Source organism: Solanum lycopersicum, chromosome 6 (genome assembly GCF_036512215.1).
Source record: "Solanum lycopersicum chromosome 6, SLM_r2.1".
Taxonomy (NCBI): domain Eukaryota; kingdom Viridiplantae; phylum Streptophyta; class Magnoliopsida; order Solanales; family Solanaceae; genus Solanum; species Solanum lycopersicum.
Window position 1 is genome coordinate 33,857,176 of NC_090805.1, and position 12,211 is coordinate 33,869,386.

The window sequence follows — 12,211 nt, forward strand, 5'->3', positions numbered from 1 at the left end:
TTGATATATATATTTATACTCAAATGGTCCTCCATGTATGTATGCAAAAAGTGGATTGTTTTGGTCCAAAATCGTAGATGTAGCGGTCTTTTTAAACACCTCACTAAACAACTGTGTATATCTCATAAAAGAACAAACTTTGAATACCCTCAAAGAATATTATGTTCTATCAAGTGTTTTTGTTCCTTACATATTCAATCATATAAGAAAAATATAAATTTAATTAAGAATCTCGTACATCTTTATGGGTTTTTTTGCTACCTAAATAAGGTGTTAGGTCGTATGTATATTATATGTTACGTGGGCTTCGATGAATTCAACCTTCCATTTAAAATTTACGCCTCTATATGTAAATCATAATTACCCCGTTACTAACTTTATATATAGTTCATCCATACTCAATTCAGGTCTGCCTACTACTTCACCTTTTATGGACTATCCAGCTCTAACGCCTTAATATTTTAGGAGGGAAATGGATCCATATTTCAGATTAAACAAAAAGAATTGGTAACCTTGAGTGTTGCAAAGAATGTTTTGTTGCCAACTCGAAGGACATGACTATATTGAAACATTCATTCTAGTAATAAAATCATCCATCATTTGGGATGTGGTACAGTCTAAAGCAATGGATTTTGCAATAATTAGGTGTACAAAATATCTTTATTGATAACAATTTTTTTATAAAGAATATTTAAAAATTCTGAAGGTAACATTAGTCTAAACATCAATTACTCATTTTCATTATAACTTCAAAACTAGAAATGATAATTTAAAAAAATTAATGAATTTCTCAAAAATTGAAATAACTTGATTGAAATCGGATGCAAAAACTATATGAAACTTCCGTATCATCTTGAAATCTAATGGGTTTATCAATTTGTTCGAAATACAAGAAAATATTTAAATAAGATTTTAAAATTAAAGAGAGTAAATCTAATAGTAATAAAAAAAAAGTGAAGTTGCAGTAAGTAAGAAAGAGAAAATATAAAAAGTAAAATAATAAGAAAAAAATTAAAATATTTGTAGTTAAACTACATATTAGTTATTTTAGGTTGCTCACTCTATTTGAGAGAGTGCACACGCTCTATGTCATGTAAACAAAAAATGATATAATAATGTCAATTCAAGACTGTTTGGTGGGGTAATAGCACGTCCGCATAGTTAAAATGTTTTTTTTTTTTGAAAATTCAGGACAAGTTCATGTGTCACTTTATGCCTTTCTATATGTGTAATGTAATGTACGAAATATTTGAGACCTTCTTTTAGTTGATGAAGTCATAATACTCTAGTACTCTATTATACGAATATATACTAGTTGAAGTTGAACAAATTATGATTATCGATTTACCATATCATAAAATACCAAAATTAAACATTAATATATCAAATCATACCGAATTAAATTGGTATGATAACATATAATATTTTAAAAATTAAATACCAAAATTATGATATTAAAATTTACAACTACCATATCATCCACCCCTAAATCTCAACAATTCAACAACTCTAACTGTATAATAGAAAGCACAAATATAAAATTATTACTCTTATTGATCCAAATTATAAGTCAATATTGATTGTGTTTTATATAAAACATGAATTGATCATGCTCATTTGGAAACGCATGACATGACATCGTGACAAAAAATGAGAAAAACAGAGGTACTTTTGTTTCATGTTATAATGATGGAAACAAAGTTTGTCTTCAAACCACTAATGAATATTTTATGTCCCACCTCATAAGACTTGTAACATAATTTTAGTAGCAATCTGAATTTGTATCTTATCCATGACAGTTGAATTTCGAATCTGTAATTTTATTAAATTTTTTAATAAAAAGAAGGTTAAGTGGCAAAGATACTTTCACTAGATTAATTGTTTGAAGTGTAATCTTTTGATTTTGGGAAGATACTCCATTCGTTTCATTTTTCTTTGACTTTTATGTAAAGAATAACTATTTGATTTTACTTGTTTATGTAGTAAATTTATTTACTTTTTACATTTTTCCTTATACGTATCCTTCATATTAAATAACAATAGAAAATAGTACTCTCTTTGGTTCATACTAAATAAATTATTAAGGCTTTTTTCATATTTATCCTTTATTCAATCAAATTTTTAATTACTTCTCATTTTTATTATCATAGTCAGAAAATATCTCCAGTTTATGGTTTAGTTCAAAAATATCCTTATCGTCAATATTTTGATTCAAAAATATTTCTATTGTTATTTAATAGGATAATGCAGAAGTACCACCGCAATCTATGCCCGAAATCTCAAAGAAACACTTATACTATACTAAGGTCCTATTGCCCCCTGAACTTATTTTATTAATAATTTTCTACCCCTCCGGTCTACGTGACACTATCTTGTGGGCCCAACGCTGATTGACTCTTTTTTCAAGTTAGTGTTACGTAGGCCGAAAAGTGGTAGAAAACTACTTATAAAATAAGTTCAGAGACGTAATAGGATCTTAGTATGGTATAAGTGTGTCTCTGAGATTTCGAGCATAGGTTGAGGGGGTACTTGTGCATTTTCACTTATATAATGGATCAAAATGCATATTTTCTAAACAGGCAAAATCCATAATTAGCTCTCAACCTATGCCTGAAATTTCAGAGATACACTCATATTATACTAAGATCCTATTTACCTCTTAAACTTATTATATAAATAATTTTCTACCTCTTTTCGATCTACGTAACACTATGTTGTAGACCCAGTGCGTGCTGCTGATTTTTTTCAAGCTATCTTGGTTGATAGTGCCATGTAGGCCAAAAAATGGTAGAAAATTATTTATAAAATAAGTTCAGGTGGATAATAGTACCTCAATATAGTATAATTGTGTCTCTGGAATTTTGAGCATAGTTGGGAGCTACTTATGTTTTTTTCCTCTTTTAAATACACATATTATTTATTTCTTTTTAAAAACATTGTTTTTTTTAAAAGTTTTAAAATTAGAAAATACTTATCCTACTTCAATTAAAAAAAAGTAAAAACATTTTTATTTTATTATATTTATTTTTGTCATTATGTAATAAAAATTAATGATATACTATAATCTTATATATATGACATATATTATTCAACGAAAGAGTAAGTTATTCTATTTTAATTGATAATATGAGATTAAGAAGAAAAGAAATTTCTTTTCTACATTTTTATTTGTCAAAGTGATTTTAAAAGAAATAAAATAAGAATAGAATTCTTTAATAATATTTTAATTAGAAAAAGGATGTATTTAAAAGAAAAGAATTAATATATTTATTTGGAAAATAACATTTCGACCAATTCGGTAACTATAGGGCCTTTTTGTACCAGATTAGCGATAAATTTATATTTTAAGCCAAATTTAAATAAAAAATATTTTTATTCATTCCATATAGTTTAAATTTTTTTAAAAAATCATTTTCACTAACATATACACAAATAAAAATGGAGAGAGTATATATAATAGCAATATACATATAATTAATATCAATAAGAGGGAGCAATAATCAAACCTCAATTCTTTTTCTTTCTTAAAAATATATCAAATCAATATTAATCAAGCAATATAACCCGATGGAAAAATATACTCCAAAATTACTTGACTCAAAGACACATCCAAAAATTTTAGTTAATGCTCAATAAATAAATAAATAAATAAATAAATAGTGAGTATATGAAGTGTGTTTAAATCATCATGTGGAGTTTGTTAATTAATATCCAAAATTAATTAACACCCTTGTTTCCTTCTATTCTGACATTGACTTACGTGTATCTGCCACATCAGACTCACCATAACCGACCATACAATGCCACGTGTCGTCATTAATAAAAGCACTCACCCACTCCCTTCTTCCTTTCATTTTCCCGTTAATTAATACACTCTGTAACTGTGTGTGAGAGACAACGTTAATAAATGCTTCCACTCACCCGCCGTCTCCGGTAACACTTTACTTTTAACTACTTTCTCCGGCGAATAAATAACCTTCGACTTCACCGCCGTTTTACATTTTCCGGCGAAACACTCACGTTATCTCCTTTTTTCTTCCATTCAGATTTCCCTTTTTTCTCCTGCCAAAATTCAACTGTTTCTTCCACTCATTCATCTACATTTTCTTCTTCTCCACTTCGTTTCAGTAAAAATTCACTCTTTCCGAATTTCTAGGGTTTTTTAAGAACTCGGTGTTTTTTTAACTTTTTTTTCTTACCCATTTTATTGGCCGTTACGTTCTTCTTGTGCTAAAGATTGTATTTTTTTTGCTTGTTCTTGTTTATGATTATGTATATCCATTTGGGGTTGCTGATGGGATTATGAGTAACTTATATATTTCTTTGTGATTATTGAGCTGGGAGAATGGAAATGAGGAAGGTTTTTGGTATAGTAATATTGTGTATTTTAGTATCTCCTATTTCTGTTAAAGCCTTGAACTTATCTTTTAATGATGATATACTGGGGTTGATGGTATTTAAGGCTGATGTTCAAGATCCACAAGGGAAGTTGGTGTCTTGGAATGAAGAAGATGATAGCCCCTGCGGCTGGGATGGTATCCATTGCAACCCCAGATCCAATAGAGTCTCTCAGATTGTTCTTGATGGGTTTGGGCTTTCAGGTAAGATTAGTAGAGGCCTTATGAGGTTGCAGTTTCTTCGAAAGCTTTCGCTTGCAAAGAATAATTTTACAGGGAGTATAAGTAGCAGTGTTGTTCAACTTGCTTATCTGAGGATTCTTGACTTGAGTGAGAATAATTTATTTGGGACGATTCCGGGTGATTTTTTTGAACAATGTGGGCCTTTGAGATCAATTTCTTTGGCCAAGAATAAGTTTTCAGGGAAAGTTCCAGAAAGTTTGAACTCATGTGTGGCATTGGGGTCTTTAAACTTGTCCTCAAATCAGTTTTCAGGATTGTTACCTTCTGGAATTTGGTCTTTGAATGGGCTAAGGTCACTTGATCTGTCAGATAATTTGCTGGATGGTGAAATTCCAGTAGGGATTGAAGGTATGTATAATTTGAGAGCAATAAATTTGAGGAAAAATCATCTCAAAGGTGAAGTTCCAGATGGAATTGGAAGTTGTTTGTTGTTGAGGTCAATTGATTTGAGTGAAAATTATTTCACTGGAGAACTTCCAAAAACAATGCAGATGCTTAGTTTGTGTAATGAGTTGATTCTGAAACACAATGCATTAGTTGGTACTGTACCTGAATGGATTGGAGAAATGAAAAGCCTTGAGATGCTTGATCTTTCGGGGAACAACTTTTCTGGTCAGTTACCGAATTCAGCTGGGAAGCTTCAATCTCTGAAATTACTGAACGTGTCGCGAAATGGTATTTCTGGGGACTTGCCTAAGTCAATGAGCAGTTGTGTAAATCTTATGGCACTAGATGTTAGTCACAACTCATTGACAGGTGATCTTCCTCCTTGGGTATTCAAATTAGGATTGCGGCAAGTTCTGTTTTCTGAGAATAAATTAAGTGGGGGCTTGAAGAATGCATTTGCTTCTTCACTGGACAACTCTCGTCAAAAGCTTCTAGCTCTTGATATCTCTCGCAATGAGTTAGCTGGTGAAATTCCACTTGCCATTGGTGATTTTCACAGCTTGCAGTCGTTGAATTTATCTAGAAATTCACTTGTAGGGAACATTCCTGAGACTGTTGGCCACCTGAAGTCATTGGATGTTCTTGACTTAAGCGAGAATCAGTTAAATGGTAGTATCCCTCTGGAGCTTGGAGGAGCCTATTCTCTCAGGGAACTGAAACTGGAGAAGAATGCCTTGACAGGAGAAATTCCTACTTCTATTGGAAACTGTTCTGCACTTTTGTCCTTGTAAGTTCTTGTTTCTCTTTATTGTTCATTTATATCTTCGTTTGAGATAATCTCTCTGCTTGGAGGTTTTCATAAGGACACCGTAGTGGTAAGTTGCTGTACAGAAGAACCTGATTGATATATAGTTTGATAATTAAGGATCTAGCATTTGCATTTTTTTTCCCGCAGTTTCCTCTCAGAAAACGTTGTTTTGGCTTGTCAAATTTCTAGTGACTAAATCAAGCACAAATCCTTATATTAGAGATTCTTTATCAAGTTCTACTAATTTGTTAGTTCTAAGCTTCTAGCAATCATTATGAGTTTCCCATATTGAGTTAATCTAGTAGCTTCTAGTGTATGATTTTAAGATAATATCCTTTTTTTTCTAGATAAGGCAATTTCCTATACTTGATATTTTTTATAAAGTATAATGTAGCTCATATTAGCTGGTTTTCGATGTTTTTATGCGACGTAGCCTGTAAATTTATTTATGATGTAGTCTTTGTATATCAGCTTTCCTTAAAGCTTGGCTAATCGTTTTGTTTCCATCAACTTGGCAGGTCTCTGTCACATAATGGTTTAACTGGCCCTTTACCTGCAACCCTTGCTAAACTATCTAAACTACAAAATGTTGACCTTTCCTTCAACAAATTAACCGGAATCTTACCAAAGCAGCTGGTAAATCTTGGTCACCTCGAGTTGTTTAACATCTCACACAACCAGTTGAAGGGCGAACTGCCTTCTGGTGGTTTTTTTAACACTATTTCTCCCTATTCAGTGTCAGCCAATCCATCTCTTTGTGGAGCTGCTGCTAATAGGTCTTGTCCAACTGTCCTCCCTAAACCAATCGTTCTGAATCCCAACTCCACAGAATCTATTCCTGGTACTATCCCTCCGACTGTGCGCCACGAAAAGAAAATTCTAAGCATCTCTGCCCTCATTGCCATTAGTGCAGCTGCTATTATTGTTGTTGGTGTTATTGCCATTACTGTGCTAAATCTTCGTGTACGGTCTGCAACATCTCACTCTGCTGCCACCCTTACATTTTCTGGTGGAGATGACTATAGCCCCTCACAGAGTACAGATGCAAATTCTGGTAAGCTTGTCATGTTTTCAGGCGAACTTGACTTCAGCACAGGGTCACATGCTCTGCTTAACAAGGATTGTGAGCTCGGACGTGGTGGTTTTGGAGCCGTTTATCGCACTGTCCTCGGAGATGGGATGCCTGTGGCCATTAAGAAGCTTACTGTATCAGGTCTTGTTAAGTCTCAGGTAGACTTCGAAAAGGAGGTTAAGAAATTGGGAAAAATTCATCACCCTAATCTTGTGGCTCTTCAAGGTTATTATTGGACACCATCACTACAGCTACTTATATATGAATTCATAACTGGTGGAAATTTATATCAGCATATCCATGAAGGTTCTAGTAAGAACTTGCTCTCATGGAATGAGCGGTTCAACGTTATTCTTGGGACAGCGAAAGGCTTGGCTAACTTACATCAAATGAACATAATTCACTACAACCTCAAGTCCAGCAATATTTTGATCGACAGCTCTGGTGATCCTAAAGTTGCAGATTATGGGTTAGCAAGGCTGTTACCAATGCTAGACCGATATGTTTTGAGCAGCAAAATTCAAAGTGCACTCGGTTACATGGCACCTGAATTCGCATGCAAGACTGTGAAGATAACTGATAAGTGCGATGTGTATGGGTTTGGAGTTCTTGTTCTGGAGATAGTCACTGGAAAGAAACCGGTTGAGTACATGGAAGACGATGTTATTGTATTGTGTGACATGGTAAGGGGTGCATTGGAAGAAGGCAAGGTGGAAGAGTGTGTTGACAAGAGGCTACATGGAAAATTTCCAGCGGAGGAAGCGATTCCTGTGATGAAGTTGGGTTTAATCTGCACATCACAAGTCCCTTCAAACAGGCCTAATATGGCAGAAGTGGTTAACCTATTGGAAATGATCAGATGGCCTTCAGAAGGCCAAGAGGAACTAGTATGATATCCCATTAAAACTGATGGGAAATTTTAACATATGCTATTAGTCCCGGAGAAGAAGAATCCGCCTGATCTATTCATGTTATGGTGTTCATTTTTTTTTCTCCAATGTTCTTGGTTCTCTGTTCTTCTGGGTTACCGGATTCCTTTTCACCGGGTTTTAGTATGTGAGGATCTCACTTATCCTTTATTTCAAGTTTATGTAACAACTGATTCTAACATGTAACCTCTTGTGTTTGTTCAAATGAAAGTAAGTTCCAAAGGTTGATAGTGGATGTGCCAATAAGTATATTTCATGACAAAATGATCAAACAAGCACTATTATATGTCTGTTTGATTGGAATATGACTTGTCAAAGCAGAAAAAGTACTCTGCAGTTTAATATCCAGGTTGTGTTTTCAATTATTGTTACAAAAAAAAAAGGAAAGAATTGGCAATCCATGTTTGGTCAGTCTTTTTTTGTTTTCTGAAGTTCACAGCAAAATAATCTTAATATATTGTAAAGTCAAAAAAGGGATTTGATACTTGATAGGGTGAGGGCCTTTAAGATTCTTATCTCCCACTACTTATAAAGAAAATAATCTCAGTGATGATGATTAGAATATTGTTGGAGAAAATATAGACAAAAAATAAAATAAAATAGAGAAAATGGTGCATACAGTGTTGTCTATTTTTAAATAGATACAATTGTCTTGTCTTTAGGTTCTACTACTAACTTATGTTATTTAAAAATACACATTTTTTGGTCTTTTGCTTTTATCTACTCTTTCTACTAGCCGCTGAAACTCACATGGCTTTCGTCCTTCTTCAATGTCTTTATATCACTTGGAATTTTACTCTTTTAAGATATTATCTTTCTTTTTAGGAAAAAAAAATATATCTCTGAATTATCGTGAATGGTTATGTACATATTTTTGGAATATTAGTGTCTTTATTGTCAAAAAATTAGAGCATATATACCCTTTATACTAACGGATATACCCTTTATACCGACGGACATATAAATATCATAATTTTATCCACCGAATCGGAGGATAAAATTGCGTGAAGAGTATATATGCTTTAGTTTTTGAACGGCAAAAACATCAATGTCCCAAAAGTATAACGAGGATATCTGGCATATCATATACGATATATTTGTTCTTTGTTCCTTTTCTTTTTTATTGTCAAACAAAAAGCAGGATGAAGCAGAGTCTTACTAGTCACTGGGTTGGGTCTTATGGTGCACATCTCGATTATATACCACGTTATTAGTGGAACTAAAATTGTCAATAAAAGAATTTTACATCTACTATATATACATAAATAGATGCACGATGGCTTAGCTGTTTTTTTCTTCATACAACTAGACTTTTTTTATAACTAGTTAACAATAACATAACATGTACTAGTAGATTTTATAACAAAAATCTGAGTAGCAAAAAATTATATTGTAGAATGGTGGTTGAGATAATGTGACTAAAATTGGAAAGCCATGTGATTTAGAAAACTAATTTGAGTTGTCTCAAAACTACTAGTGATAATATTGTTGCAACTCTGGCGTGCAATAAGTTTGTTTGGCCCAAGAAAACCTAATTTATTTGGCATTTTTCATCATCATGAAGTAGCACATGCTTCTTACAATTAAGCTTCTCATTCCAGTACTCTACTATAAATTACTCACTGGAAAAGAATCTTAAAAGAAGTCTTCTAGAAATTAAAGCTAGACAAATGGCTCCTCCTCCTAGAACCTACAAGCCCCAACGTCCAACATCAACATTTAAAAAAATATTCTTTTAAGACAACGAATTTCTTGAAGAAATTACTTGCGATGTAGTGGTAAGTATTAATGGCATAGTTAGAATTTTCAATATACGTGGTTCAATAAGGAGGTTGGACATCTATTATATATATATATATATCTAAAAGAATAATATAATTTTTCACCAAAAAAATAGACAGATGAATCCCCTGACTATAAAGTGACTCTGTAAAAGTAATTCTTCATTTTTACCGAATATCTCGAGTGCAAAGATATTTTTGTTAAGGAACGTTCTAATATTCCTGTCCAAATTCCAAATTTAGTCCTAACAACTGTGAAAAATCAATTAAACATAAAAAACAATTAATAATAGTAAACGAATTTCTTGAAGAAAGGCGCCAAAGAATTAATGATATGCTAAGTCCAAAGTTTGAGTCAGTATAGTATGAATTGGACCATGCAAAGGTATTAATGAAGTAGTTGGCCGATGAATAGTCTGACATAAATCTTTGAATTGCAAATACCAAAAATAAAAAAAATTGCGATGATTATTTAATAGCAATAGTATAGTATTAGTGACAATAATATAAATATGATTATTTATAATTAACATATTATATAAATATTATTAAAATTTTTAATAACTTTAAGTATAATAACATTAACTCAAATGATATTAAACATATTCGTTGAATACCTTTAAAAAGAAACAAGTTCATTTTATGAATGTGCCAAAACGTTAAACGACATGCAATGAATAGTAAAAAAAGATGTGACGAAAGCTACCTGACTATTTATTTTGAAGGATAAATAAAATGAAAAAATTCTTGAATTGATGGAAAAGGAGGGGCAGAAGGTTCTTTTTATGCATTTTGCAATTATTCTTTTTAAAAAATTATATATATTTCAGTCCTACATCAATAAAATAAAAAGAGACAAAGTTTCTTGAAGAAAATCAAAGCAGTAATGGTATGCTAAGTCCAAAGTATGACTACACAAGTAGGTGTTGGACCATATATGCAGCTAGGGCTTATTAGTGATCAAATACATCTATGTTAGTCCAATTAAAAGTTGAGTTTAAATTACAAATCAACAAATATTGATGAAGCCATAATTTTCATTAAAATATCAAAAATAAACACACAAATTGTCAAAAGGGAATCCAATATCTATTTAATTTTTTTAGCCAGAATGATATTTTACTTTTTAAAATATTTTTACTCTTTTAATTTTAATGTCTTTTAATTAAAAAATGAAAAATAGATCAGTTTATTCTAATTTTTAAATATTTTTTGGCTAAGTTTTGACCAAATTTTCTGATCAATTAGCACTTCCCCTCTCTCTATATATAGAGAGAAAATGGTGATCGAAAAATGGGGAAGAAGAAGGAAATATAAAATAAGATTGCTTAATTTTTTTTTATGCAATCTGCATTTATTTGAAAAAATTTGAGTTACACAAGTTCACTAAAAGGGTGTGCGCAGTGAGAAGACCATGAGTTGGATGGGGTAGAATATGCTTCTCCAAAAGATTTTTTAAGGTGATTTAATCTTTTTTTTTATTATTTCGGAAGAAATGTCACGTTTCATCGATCCATTGATCATCTTTTTTTAAAAAAATTGATAGCTTATCATTTAAGAATTATTTTGAACAAAATGACAAGTGTCATCATTTAATTTCACATTTTACACATCATTCGCGAGTATAATACACTCACCATCATATTTTTATTGAATGTAAAAATGTGTTAAAATAACACATCAGGGCCTCATATTAAGTGTCTAAAATAAATAAAGTCTAATTTAAGTGTCTAAGTGAAAATTGTGCTAACTTTAAAATCACTGATAGATTTAACCTAAAAATATAATATTCCGTTAAAAGAGATTCAAATGAACCCTCAGCATCGAAAAGGCGATGAGCCGTGTGGCAAAAAGAGGTGAATAAGCAGCTGCATCATTATTTGTTTGTAATGAAAAAAGAAAATGAAAATATATTCGATTTTGAATAATTCTTCGAGATGATGAAAAGTAATGGTTATGGGTCCATAAGAATAGTGCGATGGTGCACTCAATGAAGGACATGCCTAAATTGTTCTTCTTTTTAGAGAGTAAGTATGGGTTTGCTTTATTGGGAGTTGAGAGTGGACATGCAATTGCACACCAAACATTTTCATTTGTTATGTTCACAAAAACATGCCCTAATACAACTAAATACCCTACACATTGCCTCCACATACAATGCTCAACTTATGGGCGTTTGATCATGCTATTTGAAACTTTGATTAAAATAATATAGGTAAAAATATCATTTCAATTAAATTTTGATAAATATTCTGGTCAAAAAGATTTTTTCTTACCGGTATTTATTTATAAAATTTGAATAAGGCTTCAATTTTTCTAAATGTAGGATTTCATTTCCAATTTTTTATATTTTACAAAAAGTACTTTTATGTTTAGCTTTAAACTCAAAATCATCCCTTTTTTTCATAGGGTAGACCTACCTAATGGTCCTTTAAATTTAAAGTATAAGAGCACTTTTTGAGTGTGTTTGAATTGGTTTAATAATTGGTCAAATTTATTTTTAAATCTGTTTTTAATTTTTAAAAATATTTGATAAATATAAAAAAAATTAAAATAAATCTAAAATGACTTAAAAAAAGTAAGGAAGTGATTGA

The 12,211-nt window shown here is 31.5% G+C and overlaps 1 protein-coding gene across 1 annotated transcript; it reads left to right on the forward strand.

Moving 5' to 3' along the window:
- The first annotated feature begins 3,850 nt into the window (after window positions 1-3,850).
- Window positions 3,851-8,064, forward strand: LOC101247434 (probable LRR receptor-like serine/threonine-protein kinase IRK). Its single transcript, XM_004241036.4, has 2 exons — window positions 3,851-5,814; window positions 6,354-8,064. Exons 1-2 carry the CDS (start codon window positions 4,346-4,348, stop codon window positions 7,798-7,800), a joined length of 2,916 nt encoding a protein of 971 aa, XP_004241084.1. The 5' UTR covers window positions 3,851-4,345; the 3' UTR covers window positions 7,801-8,064.
- Window positions 8,065-12,211: the final 4,147 nt, after the last annotated feature.